A 27,849-nucleotide genomic window follows, 5' to 3' on the forward strand; every position below is an offset into this window, starting at 1 on the left:
ATGCTGAATCAGGCTGTGATAACGTGCTGAAACTGACCAGGCTGTTTGCTGTAAGGTTGCTAGCCAGGTGAATACCAATGGATGCTGGCAGGCAGAGGCAGAATTTTTTCTTCCTTGTTTTCCTCCCCAAAAACTAAGGTGTGTCTTTATTCTCCAGAGTGTCTTATACTCCGAAAAATACGGTATATCCCATCTTTTGTTTGTACAATTCAAGCTTGTACATAATCTTTCTTCCTCCTTTTTTCCCACAACAATAACCCTGTGAGACATCATTCATTCTACAAGAACAGTAGGGAAGCTGCTCATAATTCTAAGAATGGAATGTTTATAAAACACACTTGTTCAAATCTTACAGTGATTTTGTTTGTAGAAATAGCATGTATACATCCTTCAAACGGAGGACTTGCCTCAATAGGAGTCAACAAAGCTGTATAAAATGTAGTACATTTTATTCTTTTGGAATGCACTCATACATCACAATGTTTTATCATTATTAGTAATAGTAGTACCTTGAAGAAAAAAAGCAAGGCAATTGGTCCTTTATGCATCTGCAATATAGTGAAGAATAAAAATATTGGTAATTGTAATATTACAATCCTGATATATAAAAGCACAGCAGACCTGAAGAATCTTTTCTCTGCAAATTCATACAGAAATCTCTGAATGCAGAAAATCTTTTCGTATGCAGCATGTAAATCTTTACATCTATAAATGGGTAACATCCATAAAATTTGCCATGTCTACTTTCCATTTGCAGTACCAAACATCCGTTCCTAAAAAAGGAGAAAAAATATATAAAAATAATAGGCACATTAGCTGCAGACATTTTAAGAAACCATTGCTATTTAATGTACAAGAAGAGATTGGCAGATAGGATTTCACCTATTTAAGGCTAATGCAGAACATGCAGTAGAACTGAAAACCAGAAAATAGCTTGCAAGTTATATACAGTTTAGCATATATCAATTTTTATACCTGCATGTTTAAATTTCAAATTAAAAGGTTATAAATAGCAGAGTTATTAATACAGGAAAAGGAGAAACCAATTTCATTTTGATTATTTTGAGTCAAGAGAGGAGCATTTAAGATTAAAAAAAAACATTCAATGTTGAAAATCCATGTGCTAGCTTTGAATGTTGCATGTGAACATCTACTGGTCCAACCTTAATATAAACGTTTGGAAAAATATCTAATTTATAAACTTCAGCTTTGTTAAGATATTTAAATTTAGGAAGTTTAACTTGTCAAAAATATTTCAGATTTATAAAAGAAAAGCACAGTAGTATAACCTAGGATCTGCCATCCAAGAATTTACAGTGATTTTTAAACTGCATTTAATTCTATGTGGAAAATAAATAAAATCCATAATAATAAATGGATTATGGGATCAACATCCTAATTACAAAATAATGTACTTATAATTTAAATCTCTTTGCCATTTGTAGTCAGTTGGTTTTATACTTGAACATTAGAATCATGTATGAAAACATACAACAAAAAATACAAATAAACAGGCTAACATTTAGATTTGCAATGCTTGTGAAATGTACCATGTGAAGGAATTTAGGAAATAATATTTAGTAAGACAAGAAACCCTTAATTTTACCTTTATCATGACTTCCAGTTTAACTGCATCAGCAGCAAACTTTCTGATTCCATCTGACAGTTTTTCCACAGCCATTTGGTCTTCATTATGAAGCCAACGGAATGTCTTTTCATCCAGATGCACCTTCTCCAAGTCAGATGCCTGGGCTGTATTGAAGATGATAGAAGCAACCAATTATGGAAGTAGGCAACGGTATACTTTATTGTGATACGAATCGTACAGTTATCACAGGGAATGCTGAATCTCAACATCTTACAGAAACCACTCAGTTAACAAACTAATATAAATATGTAGCAATAGCACTTACTGTATTTTTCGGAGTATAAGACGCACCTTTTTCCCTCTAAAAGGAGGTGAAATTTTAGGTGCGTCTTATACACTGAATGTAGACCCACTGGCCCCCGCCTCCCAGCAGCTTACCTCCTTGCAAGCAAACAGCAAGAAAAAATAGCTCCTTTCAGCTTCAGCACAGGCTAATTAGCACAAGTTGATTGGATTGCCTCCCGACTCAGCTGATTTGCTCTCAGCTGTTTTGCACAGGGCTCTGCTGCTTGCTGCAAAGAGGTAAATTGCTGGAGCAGATTTTTTTTTCCTTGTGCTAATCAAGCTATGCTGAAAACGAAAATGAAAGTAAAGCAGGCTGTTTGCTGCAACGAGCAGAGGCAGAGGGAGATTTCTTTTTCTTCTTTTTCGTTTTTTTAAAAAATAGATGAGGAATAAATATGGCAAAAAGGAAATATAGAAATTGTAAATTTAATTGAAATGACTAAACACTGTTTAAATTTGTGAACCGGCCAAATACTCTTCAAAGAAAATACATTGTATGTTTGTATGTGTGTTTGTCTAAAAAACCACAACTTTTTATAAAAAAAAAACAAAACAAAAAGGTAGGTGCGTCTTATACTCCGGTGCGTCTTATACTCCGAAAAATACGGTAAGACTTATATATCGCTTTACAGCCCTCTCGAAGCGTTTTATAGAGTCAGCATATTGACCCCAACAATCTGGCTCCTCATTTTACTGACCTCAGAAGGACTGGAAGACTGAGTCAACCTTGAGCCTGGTGAGATTTGCAGTCAGCTGGCAGTCAGCAGAAGTAGCCTGCAGTACTGCACTCTAACCACTGTGCCATTGTGGCTCACTTAACAAAGTAATATGAATATGTAGGTATTGATATTATCCTGTCAGTCCCATAGCAGAAATATTACATATTCCTGAACAGTAAATATATTAAAAAATGCTGATGTATCTCTTTGAGTTATTAGTTATTCAAAAAGTGAACTTACCTATTGAGGACTGAAAGGATTAACCGTTACACATATACAGCCCTCTGTAGGTATTTCAGTAAAAGTACATCCTTAACATTGAGAGGATGTGCTAAGAGATCATGATTAAGGTGTTTTAATCTATTTAAACTGTATTGAACAATGTCTGTCTAAGGCTATTGGACCCCAAATGTTTAGTAAGACAGAAAACTTACCATCTTTGACGCTCAGTTTTGGTGTTAGTTTGCTATTATCTTTACTGAGCTCTCCCAGTAGTTTAGGTGAAATGGTGAGAAAGTCACAGCCAGTCAGTGCTTTGATTTGTCCAGTGTTCCGAAAAGAAGCTCCCATTACAATAGTTTTATAGCCAAACTTTTTGTAATAATGGTAGATTTTAGTGACACTCTTTACCCCTAAAAGAGAATATAAGGTAACTATTTAAAGCAATTACTGCAACTTTATTCAGGGGTAAAGAAACCCTCAGAATGGCTTATTTTCAAATACTAAACATTGCAGGTTGATTCAATTGCAAACTTAATGTCTCAGCCACACTTATTCAATTACCTGGGTCCTCTGATGGCTCATAGGTTTTTTTGTCTGTATTTGCAACATACCAATCCAGAATACGCCCAACAAAAGGAGAAATGAGGGTGACCCCTGCTTCTGCACAAGCAACTGCCTGAGCAAAGGAAAAGAGCAGCGTCATATTACAATGAATCCCATGCTGCTCTTCAAGGATCCTGTAAGATAAAACAGAGGAGAATTATTTTTCCCATCAGTATCACTTCTGTTATGTATGCAATTTTATTCAATGCTGTATATACAATTTTTTTAAAACCACGTTACTTTTTTAAAAAAAGAAATGTCTTCTCAGTGAGTCAGGACACTTTGTTTTCTTCGTGGTTAGTGGGATGTGGGCAACAGTATATTAGCTTGCAAAGTGGTCTCTGCGTTATAGAGCGCAGCTTTCATAGAACAGCGGAAGGACAATTGGAATAAAATAGAATTTCAGTTTTCCTTGTGGCATACGGAGTAAAACAGTCCATCTTGGCATGCTAAGCATTAGGAGGGAAGGCTACTTGTGACATGGATGTGACTACTCTTATTAAAAAGTGTTCTGTGAAAGCTTTGACTGGTGAAACGTGATGGGGATCAAAATATATAGTCTCATCTAATGATGATCTCAGCATATGGAAATTGCAACTCAGACTGTAATGTGATCCAGGAAGGGATAAATGAACGTGACACTGCAGGGCCAATTATTCTGTTAGTCAACATGAATGGATAAGTAGGAATATAAGAGATAGATGAAAACTGAGTCAGCAACAAATTAGAATGATTGCTTGGTCAGTATCTACTTTGAAAAACATCTAGTTTTGAACACGTTGTTTAAGCATACATCTATTCATCTGTTCAAATGGCAAAAGAAGAAATTTAAATCTGAAATGATGATTTATTTGTCAGACATAAGGATAGCTGCTTCTGTACCCACTACCACAGCTCATCACCAGTGCCAAATTGACAGGCCCCTCTATGCCTTGATACAAGGCTAGACTGCAGCTGTCAATTGGCTTGTCACACTATATTTTTTCTTAGGAAGGTGGGGTGGGGGTTCTGTAGCTTCTGTCCAATACTGGCACGTTGCTGTCCTGTGTCTGGTCATTTCTCTCTTGTTATGTTGGGTGAGGAATGGGTTGCATAAAATGATCGGGGGGGGGGGCTTAAGTTTGAGGCTTCTGATGTAGCATGTTGCAAGAAATAAATGTATCTTGAAAGAAATGAAAATGGCTGTGTTTAACTGCATGTTTTTCTGCCCACATCGTTAAATGGAAATGAAAACTGGCTATGTCAGAGGAAACCTAAAAGATTAATGTAATCAGAATGAACTATTTTAAGAAGTGTGTATGGTAAAAATAGACAAGATAGGGTGAAGATAGAAATTCCTATGCAAAAAATGACAAACCAAATATAAAATAGCTACCAAATGAGCCTTATACTGTACTACTGTTCCTGGTACACTTACTTGCCAGCTTGGATGCCCTCCCATGTTGATGACAGCTTGATGAGGATACGATCTTTGCTAATTCCTATGTCTTTATAAAGATCTATGAATTGTTTGGCTCTCTTAACCATGCCTTCTTTATCAAAAGACAACCTTTAAAATAAAAAGATACATTTTATGTTTCATTATAATTTGTGTAAGCTATACTCAAGTAGGCAAATATGCAAAGATATGGGATGCAACATTCATGTCTGTCTATACCACTGGCACACCTCAGTCCTCTGCTTAAGAAGTCAATGTCATTAGGCGAGAACATCATTAAAATTGGCAGCTTCGCAATATTTATCATGCGCCATTTCTACTACTTCTGCATTGTCTTAAACTTTACAATCTATCAAATAAAATAATCTGAATAACGTTAAAAAAAACCACAAATGCTGTTAAGAAAATTAGTATCTTAATAGTAGGACAACAAAGGGCTTATTCAAAGGCCTTTCTAAACAAGGTCTTCAGCTGGAAGCCTTAAAAGAAAACATGAATGGTAAGCTAAACAAAAGACTCCAGTACATAGATGCAAATAAGAGGATGGCCATCTCTCTAATCCATGCAAAAGAGACTAACTGGTTTAACATAACAAAAAAATGCTTTGGGCTGGAGTGGTTGGAACCCCTTGTTGGGTGTGTGATTTGTTGTGTTGACCAGATCCACTATCTGTTTTTGTTTTTCACTATCTTTTTACCTGAATTGTATATCTGTTGTTTTGTTTTTATGCTGTGAGCCACTCAGAGTCATACCTCCACTGATAATCTTCACAGGCTCATATGCAACATTATGAGAGCGAATGTGGTATTGGAGTTATGAACTTAGACTAGAAATAGGGAGACCCAGATTCAAGTCCATCTTCAGGCTCAGGTGTTCTGGATCAGATAGTCACCCAAGCCTATCTCACAGTTTTTGTCTTATGGATATAAATAAGATGGGAGATGCGTGCCACTTTGATTTCCTGAAGTACAATATGGATATCAATCAATCAATCAATCAATCAAACAAACAAACAAATATAAATAATATATTTGATGAATTCAGAAAATATTCACCTTGCGTCTACTTCTGTGGACACACGGCCAGGTATCCTCTTCAGTATTTCTGCCCCAAACAGTACAAAAAGCTTATCGCAGGCATTTGTAACTTGTTCATTTTCTGACCTAGAATTGTATAATAATCAAAGTAGAAGTTCATGTAATGAGGAACAAATGTGGTGCCAATGTGACATCTACAAAAATAAATGAGTCAAATTGGAACAGTAATATAAATTCTTTGCATGATGTTCTGAACTTTATAGTGTCAGTTTAATGCAGTGGTTAAGGTGCCGGACTAGAAAATAGGAGACTGTAAGTTCTAGTCCTGCCTTAAGGCATAAGGGACATTGAGCCAGTCACCCTCTCAGCCCTAGGAAGGAGGCAATGGCAAACCATTTCTGAAACCTTACCTAGAAAACCATAGGGACTTGTCCAGCCAGTTACTAGGAATCATCACTGACTTAAAAGTGTGCACGTGTACATATACAAATGTTCTGAGCTTTATCAACATTAATCTAAGTCTTTAACTCCTGGGACAAATGTGATTAATGCAAACTCAGAAGAGAACTCTATTTAAACCTCTGACTCATTCCCTAGTGGTGCACTTGAGCCAACTATTCCCTTCTTCCTTCTGTAATGAGAAAAAAACTGGGAGTGGCTGGCAATTTGCAGAAGGGCTTTGACTTCCTCTATTCTGCGGTTATTTAATTTTTTTGATCCCAGTTTAAACCAGACAGTATCTTATGTGAAGGTGAAAGGCAACAGAGAGTGAGGAGGACGCATATTGATAATACCAACTAAGTGTCAAAGCGGCAAAATTAGAACATTGGCAAATTTACTCACCCACCAAGTTTCTTTCCGTATGCAATAGCATCTTCTACCAGTTGCTGATAGGCTGGCATCTGAGCTGCAGCTAGTATCAGGGATGGGTTGGTAGTAGCATCTAGAGGCTTGTACTCTTCGATAGCTGTGGAAAGAAAAGCAGCAAACAAGAATAAAAAGGGTTGGGTGGGGGGGGGGGCATATTAGTCTCTCAGCTTGTAAGAATTGTTTTAAGGTTATGCGATAAGATGGAGCAATGTAATTAATGTAGTTATTCCAGTGCCAGAAATTATGTTCGTATATAATTTAGAAGAGACAGATATAGTTCTTAATAAAATTAGCAGCTAGGATATATTATTCAAAGACTCATTCAAAATCATATAGGAGGTTGATAGTAGGAAGGCTGTTCTCCATAACAACTTTCTTGCTATGTCCTATATTGATTAACATAATGATTTTTACCACAGTGCAAACAAATTTCAATATGTTGTACAGATACAATCCACTAAATGAAATCAGTCTGAAAAAGAGCAATATAACAACAGAAAAAAATAACAATCTGGAAAAACATGGCATGTCTTTGGCACCAAAGTGAAAAGGCAAATTCGAGTTAGTGTCAGTGAGAATGTTACTAAAGAGACATCCCTAACAAAATGACTCCAGAGGATGGTAGAGGACAGGAAGGCCTGGAGGAACATTATCCATGGGGTCGCGATGGGTCGGACACGACTTCGCAACTAACAACAACAAAATAAAAAGGCACTTCAGTAAAGGGACCTTTTCATAATTGGAAAATATGCAGTCAAACCAAGATCTATAATATTTGAATCTAACTCAGAGCATAATAATTCCAATGAAAATATAGTTTAACAAAAATAGTAGAGATTTAACAAGAAAAGAAAAATCTACAAAAAAACTAACAGGATGAAATGTATTCCTATGGAGGAAAAGTTCTGAGGCAGAGACTCAGAAACTGTTTCAGAGTTGTTTAAGAATTCTAAAGGTCTTGGCCTGCATGCATTCTCTAATTTGTTTCTTTTTACATGAGGGGACATTTTTAAAATGACATCTGCTGTATATAATATCACTTTGGGAGTTTGCAAGCTTGTTTGATAGGCTGTACTGGAAGCAGTCCATCTGGAATCAATATACAGGTTGACCTCAACTTACAATCATTCGTTGTGTGAAGTTACAATAGCATTGAAAAAAGTGATTTATGACCAGTTTTCATAATTATGGCCATTGTTAGCACCATTGTTGTCACGCTTGGCAACTGGCATGTATTTATGAGAGTTGCACTGTCCTGGGGTCTCATGTTCACCATTTGTAACCTGTCCAGCTGGCTTCCGACAAGCAAAGTCAATGGGGGAAGCCAGATTCGCTTAATGAACAAATGATTCACAACCACTGCAGCGATTCACTTAACAACTATGGCAAGAAAGCTTAAAAAATGGGGCAAAACTCAGTTAACAACAGTCTTGCTTAACAAGGAAAATGTTGGATTCAATTGTGGTCATTAAGTCGAGAACTATCTATACATGGTAGTTTTAATTGTTCAGCTATAAACAGCTAATTACCATAATTTTGAGACACCAAATTAACACTAGTTCATCACCTTTTTAAAAAACTTTTAATGTAACTTTTGTTAGTAACCAGTATTCTTCAAAGCATTAAAAGCAACATAGCTTTGTTTCAAATTTCTGAATAGCAAAAGTCATGGAATAGAATTTAATTAACAGCAAAATGATACCCAGTTATGCGAAATGTTCTTTGTGAACTTCTTCATTTATGCAGATTTAGGAAGTACTAATTACTCCATTCTCTCTTTCAACATTTCAATGTAGACAGTCTTCTGTTAATAAGTCATTGGGACCAGAATTTCTGTTACCAAGTGATGTGGTTATAAAGAACAATGTTACATGACCGTATCGTTTAATGATGGCAATCCTGACAGCCCCATTACAGTCATTAAACAAGGACCTCCTTGCAACTTCCTGCCAGCTTCCCACAAGCAAAATCAGTGGGGAAGCTGGCAGAAAGTTGCAAGTCTCAGATGGTTTGCAAGCTGGCCAGCAGGCAGATAAATGGCTGCTGTTGAGTGGGGGAGAACACACTGTGTGAGAGGCCAGTGTAGTGTGACACAAGCAGTGAGGCTTGGGTTGGCTGCTGCTGGATGTGGGAGAATTACCTGAGCAAACTTGTAGTCTTCTTTGCCACCTTTCCCATTGACTTCACTTATGTGAAGCTGGCAAGAAAAGATCGCAAATGGCGATCATGTGACTACAGAATGCCACAAGGGTTGTGAGCCAGTGCCAAGCACCCAGATAGCAATCACATGACCTCAGAAGTGCTGGGATGACCAGAACCAGAACCAACAAGCCGGGCTGGCCTAATATGAATTTTATAATGGGTGTTAGTTTTTAATCTGTGGGCCAAATTTTTATATATTCGATTTTAAACTGTTTTTAAATTCTGTAAATCTATATGTGTTTTAATATGGCTGTACACCGCCCTGTGTCCTTCGGGAGAAGAGCGGTATAGAAGTCCAATAAACATAAACATAAACAACTTCAAGGACCGGTTGTAAGTTCCACTCATTCAGCCATCGTAACTTTGAACTTTCTCTTATAGTAAACAGATGTTTTTTTTTTTTTTTTTTTTATTGCAAAAGTTTTACAATTACATTTTCACCCCTTTTTTTCACCCCCCCACCTCCCTCCCCAAACTTCCCGTCCTCCCTAACCCTCCCTAACCCTCCCCCCCCAGACTTCCCTATTATGTACTCATAACTAATAACACTGATATATATACCTGAACCCATCCCTCCCCCTACATAATTTTCCCTCTTTGTCTCTTTATATTAAAATATTTCTAATACATTGTTTTCAAATAAAAGCTATTTGATACTTTCTAATTTGGTATTTGTTCTGAACATATTCTATCCACCTTTTCCATTCCCATTCATAAGTCTCTTGTGAACAATCTTTTAAATATGCTGAAATCTTCGCCATCTCTGCAAAGCTAGCCATCTTCGAAGTCCATTCCTCGATAGTAGGCAAAGCTTCATTCTTCCAATATTTACCTATCAACAATCTTGCTGCTGTTATCATATACAATATTAATTTTGTTTCATCCCGTGTAAAACCCTTAACTATGCCCAATAAAAACAATTGTGGAGAAAATTGAATTTTTTTCTTCAAAACATTCTGCATGACCCACCATATTTTTATCCAAAAAGCCTTAACTTTCCTACAGGTCCACCAAACATGATAATACGTAGCATCCAAACATTCACATCTCCAGCATTTTGGCTGAACATTAGGGTACATACATGACAGCTTTTTAGGATCTAGATGCCATCTATAAAACATTTTATAAAAATTTTCCCTCAAATTCTGCGACTGTGTAAATTTAACATTCTGAACCCAAATTTTTTCCCATGTTTCCAACATCACTGGTTCTTCAAAATTTTGTGCCCACTTAATCATACAATCTTTAACTAATTCCGTTTCTGAATCCCTTTCTAGCAAAACATTGTAAAGCCTTTTAATATGCATTGGACCTTTCTCTCTTATATGTCTAACCAATTCTTCCTCATGCAACATAATACCAGTTTTTTGGTCCTCTTTCCATCTCAATTGTAATTGATTATATTGTAACCAGGTTAAATTAATCCCTTCGTCCAACAGTGTCTGCAATGTCTTCAACTGCCATCTGCCCGCATCTGTAAAAAGAACCTCTTTGTATAAAAACCCCCCGAGTGACATTATATTTGTATTCCACAAGGTATGACCAAGATCCAGCCATAGCGGTATTTTATAATCCCATTTGAGTCGGTGCTTCTTCCAAACTCTCATCAAAGAGTCTCTAAGTATATGACTTTTAAATACTTTATCAACTTTGTCATCATAAAATAGGTAAGCATGCCATCCAAATTCAAGATCAAAACTTTCTGCATTCAATATTCCAGCCTTTTTACTTCCAAACCAATCACTTGTTAAAGTTAAAGCTGCTGCATCATAGTATAACTGTAGGTTTGGAAGTTTAAGGCCTCCTCTTTCTGGAACATCTTGCATAATTTTCAATTTCACTCTCGGCTTTTTCTCGTTCCAGACAAACTTATTAAGTCCAGTTTGCCAAACTTTCAGTTGTTTATCACTTTTAAGCACCGGAATCATTTGAAACAAAAACAGAAATCTTGGCAAAATGTTCATCTTAACTGCTGCTATTCTTCCAAGTAAAGACAGTTGCAGCTTTTTCCAAGTCCCCATGTCTTTCTGAACCTCTCGCCACAACACCTCATAGTTATTTTGAAACAATTTCATGTTTGATTCTGCAACCTGAACTCCAAGATATTTTACCTTAGGTACAATTTCAAAACCTGCCCTCCTTTCAAACTCATGTTTACGATCTTGTGTCATATTTTTGACTATCGTTTTAGTCTTTTTTGAGTTCACTCTGAAACCTGAAACTCTACCATAGTCTTGTATAATGTCGTTCATCAAGATTATTGATTCCATTGGTTGTGATAGGGTAACCACCAGATCATCTGCAAATGCCTTTACTCTATAATCCTCTTGCCTTATCATTATGCCTTTCAAAATTTTTGAGTCCCGTATTGTATTTAGCAAGACTTCCAATGTTAAAATAAATAAAAGTGGGGACAACGGACATCCCTGTCTTGTTCCTTTTTCAATTTTAAACTCTGTCGTCAAACTTCCATTAATAATAATCTGTGCTTTTTGCTCTTGATAAATTGCTGAAATTGCCTGTGTAAACTGGTCCCCAAAGCCCATCTTTTTTAAAGTCTTTAGTAGAAAATTCCAATCCACTCTATCAAAGGCCTTCTCCGCATCCAAAAAGACCAGCACTGCAGAAATCTGTTTATTCTTATCAAGATATTCCAATAAGTCTATTACTTGCCTTACATTGTCCTTCATGTATCTACCCTCAATAAATCCCGCTTGGTCCTCATGAATCACCTTTTGGATTACTGGCATCAACCTGTTGGCTAATACCTTCGCGTAAATTTTATAGTCTGTATTCAAAAGAGATATTGGTCTGTAGTTCTCTGGTTTTTTAGGACCAACTTGTTCTTTTGGTATCAAAGATATATAAGCAGTTGTCCAGGATGGGGGTATTTTACCCCCTTGTTGAATATTGCAAAATAAATCTCTAAGTTGTCCCACCATTTCAGCTTGTAAAGTTTTATAATACACTGCAGTCAAACCATCCGTGCCAGGAGCTTTGGCTGTTTTTAGCTGTTTAATTGCTGCTGTTATCTCCTCCTCTGTTATAGGATAATTCATTCTTTCCTTTTGTTGATCAGTAATTTTTGTAACTCTCTTATCCTTTAAATATTTTTCTATAAGTCCATTCTGCACCTCATCTTTGGCATATAGTTTAGTGTAATAATCCACAAAAGCTTCTTTAATTAGTTTTTGTTGAAAGATTTCTTTCCCTCCAATATCAATACTATCAATAGTCCGTATACTTTGTTTTTTCCTCAATGTGTAAGCCAACCATCTGCCCGGTTTATTAGCATTGCAAAATGTATTATGCTTCGCGTATTGTAAACTTGTTGCAACTTGTTCCGCCATAAGCATTTGGAATTGGTCTTTCAAAAGTTTTATAGCACTTCGTATTCTTTCATCTGTTGGGTTTTTAATAAGTAACTGTTCTTTATTCTTTATTTCCATTTCCAACTCAGATCTTTTCTTTTGTCGGAACAGTCTATGTTTAGAATTCATGTAGATAAGTACCCCTCTCATATAAGCTTTACTTGCATCCCAAACAATTTCAACTGGGGTACCTTTATTCAAATTTATTTCAAAAAATTCTTTCAAATGCTTTTTAAGTTCTATTATATTTTTTTCATATCTAAACAGGTTCTCGTTTAATCTCCAAGAACGTCTCTCAACCTTATCCATCTCGATTTCTATCCATACAGGACTATGATCAGTCAAAATTCTTGGAAAAATCTTTGTTCTTTTTGTCTTAACAAGTAGATCATTTGACAACAAGATAAAATCAATCCTAGAAAAAGATCTATGTCTATCAGAAAAAAAAGTGTAATCCAATTCATTTGGGTTATGTATTCTCCAAACATCTTTTAGTTCCATATCTTCTTTCATATCAAAAAAGGTCTGTGGTAATCTAATTCTAGACTTTGCCAAGCTCTTTTTATCTAATTTAGAATCAATTACTCCATTCCAATCTCCCATAATTAAAATAGATCTGTAGTCCCATTGCAATATTTTAGTATGTAACATCTTGTAAAAATAATCCTGTTGTTGGTTGGGAGCATAAATTCCAATCAAAAGAATTTGACCATTTGCTGTAAACAATTCAATTGCTACAAATCTACCATCTTGATCTACTTCTATAACTTTTGCTGTTAATTTTTTATTTACATAAATAACCACACCATTCTTTTTCTGCGAAGTTGAAGATATATAATGTGCTCCTAGTTTTGAGTTTATCAAATATTTTTGATCTTGAGTTGTAATGTGCGTTTCTTGTAAACATATTATATCATTATTAAATTGTTTCAAATATGTAAATAATTTTTTCCTTTTCTGTGCTGAATTCAACCCATTGACATTCCAAGATAAACACTTAAAGGTCATTAGCCTCTTCATGGAGCGCGGAGCAATATGCTTGAAGTTCATCCACAAGCTTCGATCTCGCTCCTCCCATAGCGCCAATCTCTTGTGCAGTGCTCTTAACTGCCTTCTTGTCTTGTCTTTCCTGTTGTTGTTGTTGCTTCTGTTTAAATAGCTTGGATTGAGCTCTAGTTATACGTTGATCTTTAACTTCAGTCAACTGAATCAAATCCAAAATTGGAGAAGAATCCAGCGATGGCTCACTCAGAATACCTCCTTCTGCACCTTGCACGTTTTCTAATTCCTGCTTAGACTGTTCTTTCAATTGCCTCTCTTCACTCTCCTTAATCTCCAGAACTGTAGATGTACGTGGAGATGGTGTTCTTTCCATAAGAATAGTACTGTAAAAGTGTTGCGCCTTCTCCACGGTATTCAACCGATATCCTTCTCCCTTATATCTGAAAATTACCCCAGCTGGTGCATCCCACCGGAAGGGTATCTGTAAATTTTTCAATTCCTTAACAAGAAAACCAAATTCTTTTCTAGCTTTCAGCATTTTAGGAGGTAACTCTTTAAAAATTACAAGCCGTGAGCCCCCCACTTGTATAGAGGTGTGGAAAGATTTTTGCAGGATATCATTTCTAATTTCTCTCTCAGTAAAGTATATGACCACATCTCTGGGTAATTGTCTTTGCCTGGCCACCCAAGAGTTCACTCTGTAAATTTTATCTATTTTATGAAATACCAAATCAGGATTAACTTGTAGAATCTTAGCCAGGGCTTCAGAGCAAACTTGTCTCAAGTCCTGTCTTTCCTCCTCTCGAATTCCCCGAAGCCGTATGGCAAATTCCATCGCCCGGAATTGTATCATAACAATCTCATCTTCAATTCTCTGCATTTTATTGTCAACTTCATCAATTTTATAATCATTGTCTTTCATCCTAACATTAACTTCTGATTTAAATTCTTCAACTTTAAAATCAACTTTCCCAATAAAATCTGCCAGGCCAGACGCCACTTCTGATATTTTTTTGGTCACCATAATTTGATTCTGTTTCACCATGTCTTTAATTTCATTAATTTCCTGCAAAAATTCCTGATGTGATTTTTGAAGTTCCTGTTGTGATTCTTGAAATTTATCATCCAAAGTTTTAGAAATAAATTCTTTTAAATCTGCCACATCAAATTCTTTTTTCTGAGTTTGTAACTGTTGAGCAGGGGGAAGTTGCGTTTGCTGTTTGTGTGTGGGGGATCCCCCCCCTAATGCCTTCCCTTCCTGCTTCTTTGAAGCCATCCTGGCTCGTGATCTAGTTTTTCTAAAGAGGGAGGTTCCTTTTCCTTTCCCTCCTGCACAAAGACTTCTAAAAAAGTCCCCCAGATTTGATCAAACAAGGGTTAAAATAAAGCAAAGTCCAATATTGAAAAGGGAAAAAATTTCCCAGTTATTTCTCTTATAACAAGCAAGGCAGCTTAGTAGCAACTTGGAAACTTTGTAGCAAAACAAAGTAACTTCACCAATCCACACTCGCTGGCTCGTTAACTCTGAAGCTAGGCGCCATGTTTTTTCAAAGCACTTTCACTCATTTGCATTTTCTCAGATTGAAAAGTCAACAAAGTGCTAATACTTGCGTTTCCAAATTTCAGGATTCAGGTAGTTTCGCTGTTTATTAAAGCTGGTTCTTTCGCTTTAAGTTTCCTGCAGCCGGCTTGTTCTGCAGAAGCAGAATCGTCCCACGCCGCCCGGAGTCTCAGCAGGTTGGAAGGGAGCCGCGCCTGTTTCCTCCCCAGAAACAATTCCCTGGGGGGTTACAGGGGCTCGACCTGTGCCCTGCTATCTCTCCTCCAACAATCCTCAGGATTTTGAAGTTTTCGAGCCGCTTCTCGATCGCGAAGCGGCTCTACAGGCGGCGGGGCTGGCGGAGCTTCAAAGAGCGCCGCCGTCGCCGAAGACAAGGAAACCGGAAGTCCCGTAAACAGATGTTTTTAATAACTTGCAGACAAGTGTTACATCTGTATCTACACTCTTAGCACATTTTTGCCTTTGAATAGAAAGCTCTGTGCAGTAAAGTCAATAGTTGCAGTTCTCACCATATCAAGATCCAGATGTGTTTCACAGTTATCCCACATCCACTTTCAAAAAGCAACTTTTATAAGGAAAAAAAAAAATTTTGATATACTGTGCATATGCATATGACTATTACCTTTTCCATATTCAAAGGCTGACTCAAATAATTTGCAGGGAGATCTACCAAAAGTAGAATTCCTGTCTATGTAGGACAGTGCACATACACTGTAATGTAGAAACAACTATTTCTGAACTGGCATGTCTTAAGTACGCTTTTACATTCCAAAATGCTACATATCAGGCTAGAAAATTGTGCTTTTCATGGTGAAGCTCCCTGTAGGTGCTTTGAACATAGCTATGCTGGTAATCATCTCAAACTACTTAAGGAGGACATACCGTACCATAGTTCTTTGCAAAGTTACATAAGTGGCATCACAGAAACCCACATAGCCATGTGATATTCTTAAATATATTATGCAATATTTCCATAGAAAATTTACAAAAGTATTTTTACATCAAATATTTAACACCACCACATATAGAGGGTAATTTCCTGCTCTGCAAGTTTTATTCGAAAGTTGAAAAGATTTTTTTTTCTTGTCAAAATCTGCTAACTCATAGCCCATCAGCAAGATTCCATCACCTGTTAAGCAACAGGAAGAAGAAATGTCTTTCATAAGACCATTTACAAAATAGTTAATATTTCATGTTAGGTTAGATTCTCTGAGCAATTTTTACCCTGAGAAATGACTATTATCCATGTATATTATACATTGACAATCTAAGCAATAGATCAAGAAATATTAAATTTTGCAAGCAATACTATTTTATGCAATTATGTAGTGAGTGTAGTGGTAGAATACATAGGAGCTTTGTAAACAGATCAGCTTACTTATAAAAGCCGATTTTCAATAGCATTTAAATAGAAAAGCACATTAAAAGCTGATTTTAATAGCAATTAATAGAAAAACATATAATGATTCTCTTCAGCCATTAAATCCAAGAAGAATTAGGCTAGGATTTGAAAAAATCAATAGGCACATCCTCCAGAAAAATATAAATATCAATTACTTGCAAAACTATGCAGACTAACAGGTAAGAGAGTTAAACTGCGAGAGAGTTTAAAAGATTATCTGAAAGATTTTTTTAAAATATACAATGTTTTAACAATTGTGAACTCTTTTTTTTTTTTTAAAGTTGATTTATATGCCGCCCTTCTCCGGAGACTCAGGGCGGCTTACAATACGCTAAGCAATAGCCTTCACTCTTGCCGATAGTTGGGCAGCAGGCACGTTTAATAAATTATCACTTATCCAAACTGTGAGTTACTTCTGCTTTTTGCATAAATAACATCTTCTAAGTGACTTATATCACTCCACAATAGCAGAGGTGGGACGTTTTTAATGCTGCTCCTTGTGGAAAGGAGTTAGTTAATCACACTGTGTTAGAAAGGCTACAGGTTAGTAATATGTAAACTTTTTCAAAGCCTTGCATTTTAGAAAGAATTGAAGTCAAGTTCCTTAATCCCTAGAACTAAATTGTGGGTGACGACAACAAAATATAGCAATAGCAATGAAGACCTGATATACATGTATTTCCCTGCCAGTAGACACAGAAGCTAGAGCGATTAATCCATGTTGCTTTCTTGGCAACAAAACAGAAGTGGAATGCCACTCTATAGCTATGAGACTTCCTGGCGGTCTCTCCCATTCAAGGTCTGATTTATTTATTTATTTATTTATTGGTTCGATTTATATGCCACCCTTTTCCGGAGACTCAGGGAGGCTTACAATGCGTTAAGCAGCTTACAATGCGTTCAAGCTGCCTCATAAACAGGGTGCCCTTAAATTGCCCATGAAAACAACATCGGAATCCAATAAAGCCACCTTTTTAAAGTCAACTAGAGCAGGGGTCTCCAACCTTGGCAACTTTTAAGCCTGGAGGACTTCAACTCCCAGAATTCCGAATTCTGGGAGTTCGAGTCCTCCAGGCTTAAAGTTGCCAAGGTTGCAGACCCTTGCACTAGAGCAGGGGTGGGCAAATGTGGCTCTTTTACAACCTGTGGACTTCAACTCCCAGAACTCCTGAGCCAGCTTGGCTGTCTCAGGAATTCTGGGAGTTGAAGTCCACAGGTTGTAAAAGAGCCACATTTGCCCACCCCCGAACTAGAGAAAGCTTATGAATATTCCAACACTGCAGAGAGTTTCTAAATGTTTTCCTTCTACTGAGTGGGTAGACTTATTAGGCCTGTTTATGCGAAAACAAGCATTGCACCGGGCTACGAAAAACAAGACTTCCTCATCTCTTCCCGCTCTTAACCAGCTTTCCCTGCAGGCGGGAGAGAAGAAGACGGGGAAAGAGCATTTACATCCACGCCAGCCCGATCGGACTTGATAGGGAACCCCAGAGGTCAAAGGAGCTTCCCCCGTTCTATCTATTTTTCCCGGATCCTAAAAAAAGGGATCGCCGCCCCTCACCGTGGAAATCCCCCGTGTCGGCCACCACGGTGGTGTGTTGCTTGAGCTGCTCCAGCGCCGACTCCATCTTCTGCTTTTTCACGGGGGAAACTGACATGGTCGCGCGGGGTTGCGAAGAAATAAGGAGGCGCGGTTGCGGCGCCTGAGACGTTTCCGTAGCCTCGGACGAGAAATCAAGTGGATCGGCACGCGGCTTCCGGGCTTGCGCAGCGCGAAGGTGTGTGTGTGTGCTTGTGTGTGTGTGTCGGCTTCTTCGTCGGAAGGCAGGAGGGCGGGCAGAGGGCGGCGCCTACGTCATCACAGATTCACATGTTCCCCGCCTCTCTCTCTCTCTCTCTTTCTCTCTTCCAAAGAGCGCCGGGGTGCGCTAAGGCGGCCCTGGGCAAAGGGCACAGGCGATTGGTTGTAGCCTTTGGTTTTTCCTGCTCGGCAGCCAATCAGAATTGCTCTGGGTTGAAGGACGAGCAGGCGGTGCCATGGCCTTAACTTAAATCAGAGGTCTTCAAACTTGACAGCTGTAAGACTTGTGGACTTCAACTCCCAGAATTCTCCAGCCAGCATAGCATGGCTGGAGAATTCTGGGGGTTGAGGTCCACAAGTCTTAAAGCTGCGAAGCTTGAAGACCTCTGACTTAAATGAACTAGAACCGATCATTGGAAGGGCGGGAGAGAAAGGGCGGTCGGTGTGCCTCGTCCTTGCCTACGTTTGAGAGGCAAGGTGTAATAAGTCAGGTTGATTTGTCGTCCCCGTCCCTCCCTCCCTCCGCCTGCAATCTTGCCTTGACCTCCTCCGTTTTACCTAATATGCTTTTTTTTAAAAATGTATTGTTTTATCATAGAAAATAAAATATAAAACAGTAAAACAAACAAAACAGAAACATACTTTTAACCCTAACAACAACAAAGAAAAAAAAAATAGTGTACAAAAAAAGAGAGGAAAAAATGGTCAATTAAATTTAACATTTAGCATGTAGGATTCACCCTGACTGGGTGCTGGGGAGAAAACCCCAATAAATTCTCCTCCCATGTATTTATATGTTTAGCAAGAAAAAGCAGTCAACAGGTTGAGCTAAACATTACACTAATCTTTAAATCCCTCTGTTAACCATCTGTTATTATATTTAGCATGTAGAAAGTCTACAAACTGACACTAATATGCTTTTTTGAATACTTGGCAGCTTAAAACGGAGGAATTAATCAAGTAAAATATCACTGACCATTTGAAAGAAAGCTTCTGAGAGCCAGTTTGGGCTAGTGGCTGAGGCACCAGGCTAGAAACCAAGAGACGGTGAGTTTTAGTCCAGCCTTGGGCATGAAAGCCGGCTGGGTGAGTTTGGGCCGGTCCCTCACTCTCAGCCTATGATGTCAGGTTCGGGAGCGCAACTCATGTATTAATATTAGGTTGTGCCAGAGAAAGCAGATCATGCATTTGTGGGAAACCCTAAGAAGAAGAAAAAAGTTTCTGCAAGAGACAGTCCCACATGATTTAATTCATTTCATGCATTGTTTTAACATATGGATTATATACATTTTTTTGTTGTTGTTGCAGGATTCAGTCTGAGTCAGTCATAGGGACTAAAGGTTTATTCTTCCAAGCTTCCAAGTTTATGGTGGAGCCCATCCTGAGGGAACTGCCATCTCTCCAGAATATGCACTGGCCTGTTATAAACTTGTTTAAACACTGGTTGTGGGTAGCTTTTAGTTGATAATTAGGGTGTTGATAGCTGGCTATTAAGTTGTTGATTGTTGTTCCTTTGTGCTGCCAAGTCCTCAGGTCCTAAATACATGATCAGCACTCCTGTTGACTGATAAGGGGCTAATTCCCAGGCTTCGATCATTTCTCTGGCTATTTTTGTCCCTGCTCAGCAACAATTGTAGTAGCTGCGAAATTGAATGCATGTCCTTTTTCATTGCAGTGTGAGGCTACCAATGAGTCCAACAATCCTTGTTAACGGCTCACTCGTGTTCTTGCAATCTGGTGGTTAGCTTCCTCCCTATCTGTCCTATATAGTTACAAGGGCAATCCATGCAGGGAATCCGGTAAATTACATTAGAAGTTTCTCCCACCTCCAAGTTATCTTTGTAGTGCACCAATCCACCAGATTGCAAGAACACGAGAGAGCCGTTAGATGAGGAAACCTGAATTCATTGGTAGCCTCCCACTGCAATGAACAAGGACAAAAATAGTTCTGATTTCTTGTCTAGACTACCTGAAAGGGCTGACATATATGAAGCAATATAATGAATCGTTGACTTTGATTTAATAATGGATGTTTTAGTATTAGTTGTTTGATAAGTAACACAATGTTTTAGAATATTAGACTTTTAATATTCTACATGAAATATTTAATAATTATCTAGTAGTTTAGTAATCTAATTTGAAGAAGTATTTTAGTTAACTCTTGGAATTTTAATATTTGCATTTTTGTTTCGTCTTTGTTAATTTGCCCCCTTTTTCCTTGAATATTCTATTTTTTATTGCATAATTGTGCAAAATTCTGGTCAGTGAACAATAGGGAAGGAATTTAGTTTGCTAAATTGAAAAAAGAGTCAAGAGTTTGTAATATCTTTAATATTTATTGGGGAGCTGCATGGAAGAGAAGGTACATTTACCAAGCTACAGTTAGTGAGAATTTTTCCACAGTCTTTGTGCCAGTCCGGAAACAACTACACACCTGTGATTTTGTTGTTGTTGCTGCTGCTGTTTGGCTGGGCTAGTATATTTACAACTCAGTTGCTTTGTGTCTAGAATTACATGAGGGGCAATATTTTCATTTCTTATGTTCAGGCTCTGCAGAATTTAGGAGTGACTATTTTACTGTGAAGTCCTTGGTGCTCTCTCTGCACTAGCATTGATGGTTGTTGTGGTCCGCCAGCAGCCTGTGAAACTGCGGAGTCAGACAGTGAGGAGGCTGGGGAGGAACATGGGCCAGTCCTGGAGTCTGAGGAAGGCTCGGACGAGGGCTCTGCATCAGAGGCAGAGATGGGGCCAGGGCCATCTGGGAGTTATGTGCGGACTCCAGAACCTCCAGAGTCGGACATCAGAGAGGCAGAGTAACAGGGGGAGCCCGTTCCTAGTGCGTGCATGCGCAGAGCTGGCAGAAGGCAAGAACAGTTAAAACAAAAGGGACAACTTGGGAGTAAGGCTTGGAGATGATTGGCCCCTCCCATAAGACATAAAGGAAGAGCAAAGGCATGTGGGCCTTTGCAGGAAGCAACGTTGTGGATGGTGTTGGTTTGTACTTTGAAGCTCTGTTTTTGATTGTTTGTGTGTGGCCTTGCCAAGATAATTGCCAATTAGGTCTTTGGCAGCATGTCAAAGATAAAGGTGGGTGTTTACCAGCCTTATCCAAAGGTCTGTGGCAGACTTCTGTTGGACTATTTATAAACTCTTGGTGATTCAGCATGTGCTGTGAAAGAAAAGAATTCACGACTGTTAAAATAAAAAAAAGGGGTTTGAGGACTAATTGTGTGCTTTTTACTATATCAGGAAGCCTAGGTCAGAACAATGGTGATACCTAGTTGGGTGTCTGCAAACAATCAAGTTCAGAGAGCACCAAGGACTCTACACCTCAAGCCAGAGCTGTACACTTTTTTTTTCATGCAAAGCAGTCATTGAGACTACAACTGTGTGTATCCTTTTTTTAAACTTTAGCTTTCTTTTGCTTTACAGATCTGCAAAAGTGGTAAATGCGAAGATTGGTTGCAAAATTCTTTTTTCATCACAGTCATAACTATGAATGGTTGCTCTATGAGGCAGTTGCTGACTGAGGATTACCTGTGCCTCCTCGTAAATAGGAATGGTTTTTTTGGGGGGAGGGGGGAGAAATCAGGGCCAGGCAAATGCACACAGCATCAATTAAAAGTGGAGAAACTGGTGGGGCACTTTGTGCTCTTACATTAGGTGTTCTTTGTGCTCTTACATTAGAAACTGGGAATAAGAAGTGACTGGTAGTTGAACACTAATAGGCAGTTGGGAAAAGTATATAATAATCCTAATTAGGTATTTCTTTTATACAATATTCAAAGCCAAAAAGAAAATCTCTAGCTATGGTAAGATACTATGATAAAGCTATGCTACTTCTGCTATGCTAAAACACCCATGCATCAGCTCGTACTGTTTGTCTGATTAATTTCTTACATATTGTGGAGTACTCAGTTAAAGAATATCAGGGGGAAACAGATCTTTTCCCCCTATAGATTGTTTTAATTTTAATTGAAACACATGTAAAAAGAGTAGAAATAAATATATATATATTTCTGATTTTAAAGTATGATTTAAATTATCTCTGCGAGCTACCTTTAAAATACTTAATGTGAGCATATTTGTATTTAGCAATATCTCCACAAAAGCTTTTTGTTTCGCTTTTGTTAAGAACTTTGTCTATATAGTTATGTAGAAATAAAATTTACCTCTGCTTTTTATCTGGAAGAGGAATGCCTAACTTGAATATTCAAAATTCAGTTCAGCCCAGCAGACATGTCATTCATTCAGTTTTTTGTTGAAATTGGCCAATGTTCTGCCAACGGGATTATAAGAGTCTTATTCAGGGTATACGGTTGGCCTGAGAAAATGGAACAAATTGCAGTTCTCTCTTACTTTGACCAAAATTTCAAACTGGGCAGCTACCTACTTCATATGCAATATAAAGGCCAGAATAGGAATGGGCAGTGTTTTGACTTTGTGCCATTCTCAAGTTGAAATGTCCCATTTTGAATTCAAAACAGTTGTTCTGAGTTCAGAGCAGCTGTTTTACATCTACAGTTGACGTTTTTGGCCAGTTCAGCAGTGTTTGCAGCCTGACGTCATGTTTCTAACTCAAGACTTAAATGACCAAAACAACCTGTTTGAAATGTGAAAGAAGTGGGGTATTTTTTTTTTCATATTCAAATTTTTTGCACATTAAAACAGAAAATCATTTGTGAGATTTTAAGTTTGGACTTGGAATAAAAACTAGAGGTAAACTCAAAGTTGAGTGGTGAGAAAGTGTTCAACTTCTTTGTAACTATCAGTATCTACAATTGCGTAGTGTATCTCATGTATGGCATATTTCATGTTGGTGCCCTTCAGATTAAATGACTTTCAGAATTTTCAGCCGATACAGAAAGCATTTTGACATCAGTTCCTACCAATATATGATAATTAATCATGAATGAAAATAGGGCTGGGTCTTGTCCATATATTAAGCAAATACATGCAGAAGGCTTTCCATATAGAATAACTACAATGTTAAGTTATAAGAGACAGCCCCAGTTTGAACAGTGCTGGTAGATAGTTTTAATATGCAAGAGAGGACACATATTAAAAATCTAAAATTTCCCATTTTTGGTTGAAATCATGCAAATTGTGCGACAAATGAAGCATAGATACAGTTAAGCAAAGAATTAAAATTTCCATTCATATTTTACATAAGGATACATTTTAAAATTAATATTAATTTTCAACCAACTTGTCATTTCGTTTATAGTACATACAGACAATTCAGCAACACTAATGAAAGCATCTTTGGTTAGGCATATCTTCAGACATAAGTATATATATATTCAATTTGATATGCTTCAAATACTTCCAAATAAATCAAGACAGAGACTAGTCTCTCTACAGCAGTTTTCTGGGGCTTGTGATGCAATGAGGATTGTGCTTGTCCATTAATGTGATATAGGAGAGTCTTGCAACTACATCTGCCATAGAGTGTTTGGCGGTCCTCCTCCAATGGCAGAGAGGAAAGTGATTGCTCCAAGTAGGAGGGAATTCAGTCTTCCAAGCTTCCTATTGGTTACTGCAGAAAAGTCACTGATGGAATTATTTATACTCTAATACCTTCAGATAGAGAAAAGTCAAACATGCCAAGACAGGCTGTGGATTTAGATGATCCAAACCTCTTCTGTTCTGACATGTCATTGGAAAATAAGAGCCAGAGAAATGTATTTCACTTCAATTATGAGAAGAGAAGTTTACAGAGTTGTAAAAAGTCAAATGAAAGATGGGACGTCACTTCAGTCCTCCTATCATATACATAGGTGGGGAAAAAGTAGTTTTGTTACTTTTATTTCTTCCTGGAATTGTTCCTTAATTGTGTTAATCATGTATCTTTAGTGAATTAAAATATACAGCTATTAATGTACATTTAAAAGTGAGAACATAGCCATTTATTTCTTATATTTATTGTTTAATCTTCATATTAGGAGTTCTCAATATCTATATTACTTTGTTTGGCTTTACCGTATTATTAATATTCCATATGATAAGCAGAGAGTTAATTTTGCCTGCTCTATATTTGGTCTATAAGTGCATCAGCTACTACTTATATATTTGTCAACTTCACATATATATAATATATATTTTTCTGATTTTAAAGTATGATTTAAATTATCTCTGCGCGCTACCTTGAAAATACTTAACGTGAGCATATTTGTATTTAGCAATATCTCCACAAAAGCTTTTTGTTTCGCCTTTGTCAAGAACTTTGTCTACATAGTTATGTACAGATAAACCATTCCGGCTAATGTACAAATAATAGTAGATAGAGGAACATTAAGCCTTCTTTAAAGGCTTGGTTTCACAAATTTCTCCAGACATGCAGAATAATACACATTTTTTGGAATGATATATTCCAGACACATTCCATGTTTAACAATTTCTTCAAGATTTATATATTTTCAGATTCAAAATATATGTAAATGAAGTTTTAGCAGCTAAAATCTTATATACTGATTTGCAGTTTGAACAGAGTTTGTGTTCACCAACATTGACTACAGCAATTTTCATAAGTCTACAGTCCTACTTCAATTGCATACTTTGATTTTGGGTAAATAGCTTCCCACTAGCAATGTAAGCAGCCAATTACATAATTTAGGCAGAAAAAGAAAAGCATCTGAGAATCATGACTGGTTGTGGATTTTGGCTTATGCCTAATTAAGCAAAGCGAAGCTTCACTTTACAAAAGATAGGAGACATAGTGGCACCTGTACCTTAGTATGATGAACCTACTAAAAACTTAGCCACCAAATATAAGTTTTCACCAACATTTCTGGATTTTAATAATTATAAGAGTAATTGATGGTCTTTTGAGTGCATAAGGTGCCATGTTCTAATTTCATATTTCACTTTCTTCCTCTCTATATGGCTCATAAACTTAGTTTTTATGAAAGTTTATATTCATTAGAGGATTTCCTGGAATCAAAATAAACTGTTTCATGAACCATACATTGGGAATCCTTCCCCTGATTAAAGCAGATTGCATAATTTGAATGCATTTGGAATGTTGAGAATCCCATCAGATTGGAATTATATGTTGGGTTCTTCCTTGTATTTTGATTAATCATTATTAATTGGGTGATACTGAAGCTTCTGATGAGTCAAGAGTGCCCAAACAAAGAGCTAATGTTGTCCTATCCCTAGGATAAAAAGGATAGGTAAGAAAAACATCCTAAAGCCATGCCAAACAACAAAAGTGAATGTATTTGTTTGGCAAGATTTTTGCCATATGGTACTGAGAATAGTTACAGCCCTTTGTTCTAAAGCTTGGTCTGAATACAGTTTAGTGATAATGGATTAAAACAAAGAAACCAGGGGTGAAATGCTACTGGTTCGGATCGGCTAAATCGGTAGCGGCACATGGTTCGGAGAACTGGTAGCGGCGGCAGCGCAAGGTTCTACCTACCTGCCCAGGTATCGTTACTTCCTGGTTTTAACCAGGAAGTAACCTGTTTTTGATGTGATGCATGCGCAGAGCACACACTTCCAAACTAGTACGGAATCAGTAAGTAGATTTCACCTCTGAAAGAAATGCACATTGATTTCTAGATTGTATTTCTTTGGATTACTCCGTTGGAAGAGGGAGACTTCTTCAATTTCCCTCTGGAGTGAAGAGATCTACCTTGAATATTCTTTGCCAACCTCTGTAAAAATGTTAAAAAATTGCTTGTTAACACCTGAAGTCCAATGTTGGGGGAAATGGAAGCAGGGAATATCCTGAAAACATATAGGTAGCCTTTTGGGGGCGCCTGACATGCTCTAAACCCATGATGGCAAACCTATGGCATGCGTGCCCAAAGTGGCATGTCGCCTGGCACGCGCGTCGCCTGTTCCTCTTCTGGGTTTCTGGCGCGCATGCACGCATGATGATCAGCTGGCCTTTTTGCATGCGGCAGTGCCAGAAACTAGAAGAGCTGGTCTTCCATTTTCCTGCATGAGCATGCGGACCGGTGCCAAAAAGGTTTGCCATCACTGCCCTAAACTTAAATCTTAATCTACACCAATTTTGCAGATGGTGGAGAACAACTTCCTCCCGTTGGTTTAAAAGAGAATAGGCACAAAAGAAAACGGGAAAAGAAAAAGAAAAGGTCTGGGGGGAAAAACCAAATGAAATGCTGTTTTCTTTTCCATCTTGCTGCAGTCTGAGGACTCTTCCCATGAGGCTCTGGTTCTAAACACATGAATATATATGTACAGACTTGGACTGTAGAACTCCAGATATCTCCTTATACTAATAAATAAGAAATAGAAGTTTTTATATACGTGGCTATAGGCCAATTCAATTATGCACTCTTTTATATGCCTTGACATTCCTTTTCATAAGACAATTTGAATACTGTGACTATTTAGATTTGCTGTTGAAATTATCAGGGATGCCTCACATGTTCACTTCAGGATCAGAAGAGAGGTATGTGGGGTCAAGCCTGGGCAAGTGCAAAGCATTCAAGTTGATTCAAGTCTTGGGTGTGTGTATGTGTGTGTGTATGTGTGTGCAAAGCCTATAGAAAAACATATGCAAAGAAAGGAGAGATGCGTTCTTGCAAGCAAAGAATGCTATCACTTTCAATATGAATGAAGCAGTGAATCATTAAACTGCTATTGGGTGAACCCAACTTACTACAGTGCAAAGTATTTTCCCCAAGACCCTTTTTGATTGTGTGCAATTTTTTTTTAAGCAGCCTGGGGGGGGGGGAATAATTCTAGGAAAAAAAGTAGGCCAACTTAAAGATCTTGCCTGCTAATGTTAAGCTTTTGTATGTAACAAAGGTGATGCAGAAGATTCCCCATTGCATGCTAGATACAGGTTGCACTGAGTTTTGTACCAAATTAGCAGAAGATTTGGAAGCATGCAGGCTTCAAAGCACATGGATTTGCTGACTAATAACAAAGGGTATTTTCAGCTGGTTCTGGATGCATTGATGGGCCACAGAGAAAACGTACTGGGTAGATTGATTGGGTTGTTTTGCTTCAATTCAACCTTTGCTTAGAGCAGAAATCTGGTCATCCTCATGCTCTGAAATCATAGACGTAACATCATGTATAAAATATATAGCAATATAAAAATATAATACTTCATTCAATACTACAGCTTCTTTCCCAATGCATTGTCAAATTAATAAGGGAGTTTAGTGTTCTCTTTGTCAACTGCTGAAGGAACAGTTGGTCTGAATGACAATGTACATTGATAGTCCCAACAGTCTCACTTGAAGAGGTACTCCTTTATATTTTTCCTCTTTTCCCTTTTTTCTGCAAGTAAATATATGTGACTACAAGTTGAAATAAACCAAAATAACTTAAATAGAAGAATCAATCCTCTCTTGGCGTCGCTGCATGATTTCCTCAAGTTCTGATTTCTCTCTATTTTTCTGTTAAGAAAAAAAAGATAATGAATTTTATTTAAAAAAAACCCATTACCTATGTAAGGCAAATCACTTTAGTAATTTAGCATTTTCAAGAGTGAGTTCACTACTATAGTTTCTTCTCTCCGATTTCTCAGAAGCAATTTGAGATGACCTGCAATTGTCTTCTCTTCCAGCAATCTCAAATTTTAAACAAAGAATTATTGTCATGCTCTGACTTGCCAGAGATTCAAAGCTATGTCCTGAGCTGCTGCAGTTCCTGCAGAAAAAACACTCTCCTTACTCCTCTTCCTGCAAAAATGAAATAAACA

The 27,849-nt window shown here is 37.6% G+C and overlaps 2 protein-coding genes across 3 annotated transcripts in view; both read right to left on the minus strand.

Annotated features, from left to right (window-relative positions):
• Window positions 1–432: 432 nt before the first annotated feature.
• TALDO1 (transaldolase 1) lies at window positions 433–18,290 on the minus strand. The gene is made up of 8 exons (XM_034416807.3): window positions 17,922–18,290; window positions 6,796–6,919; window positions 5,971–6,078; window positions 4,895–5,026; window positions 3,436–3,611; window positions 3,087–3,284; window positions 1,607–1,752; window positions 433–773 (listed from the first exon to the last, which is right to left on the minus strand). Exons 1-8 carry the CDS (start codon window positions 18,016–18,018, stop codon window positions 741–743), a joined length of 1,014 nt encoding a protein of 337 aa, XP_034272698.1. The 5' UTR covers window positions 18,019–18,290; the 3' UTR covers window positions 433–740.
• A 4,884-nt stretch (window positions 18,291–23,174) lies between these two features.
• EPS8L2 (EPS8 signaling adaptor L2) overlaps window positions 23,175–27,849 on the minus strand; it is a 101,381-nt gene continuing 96,706 nt past the window's right edge. For both annotated transcript variants that reach the window (XM_034416805.3, XM_034416804.3), the window contains exon 21: window positions 23,175–27,544. In XM_034416805.3, the coding sequence (XP_034272696.1) occupies window positions 27,473–27,544 (72 nt within the window). In that variant the 3' untranslated portion in view covers window positions 23,175–27,472. The remainder of the gene's footprint in view (window positions 27,545–27,849) is intronic.

The sequence above is a fragment of the Pantherophis guttatus genome, chromosome 1 (genome assembly GCF_059756535.1).
Source record: "Pantherophis guttatus breed Tessera chromosome 1, ASM5975653v1, whole genome shotgun sequence".
Classification (NCBI taxonomy): Eukaryota; Metazoa; Chordata; class Lepidosauria; order Squamata; family Colubridae; genus Pantherophis; species Pantherophis guttatus.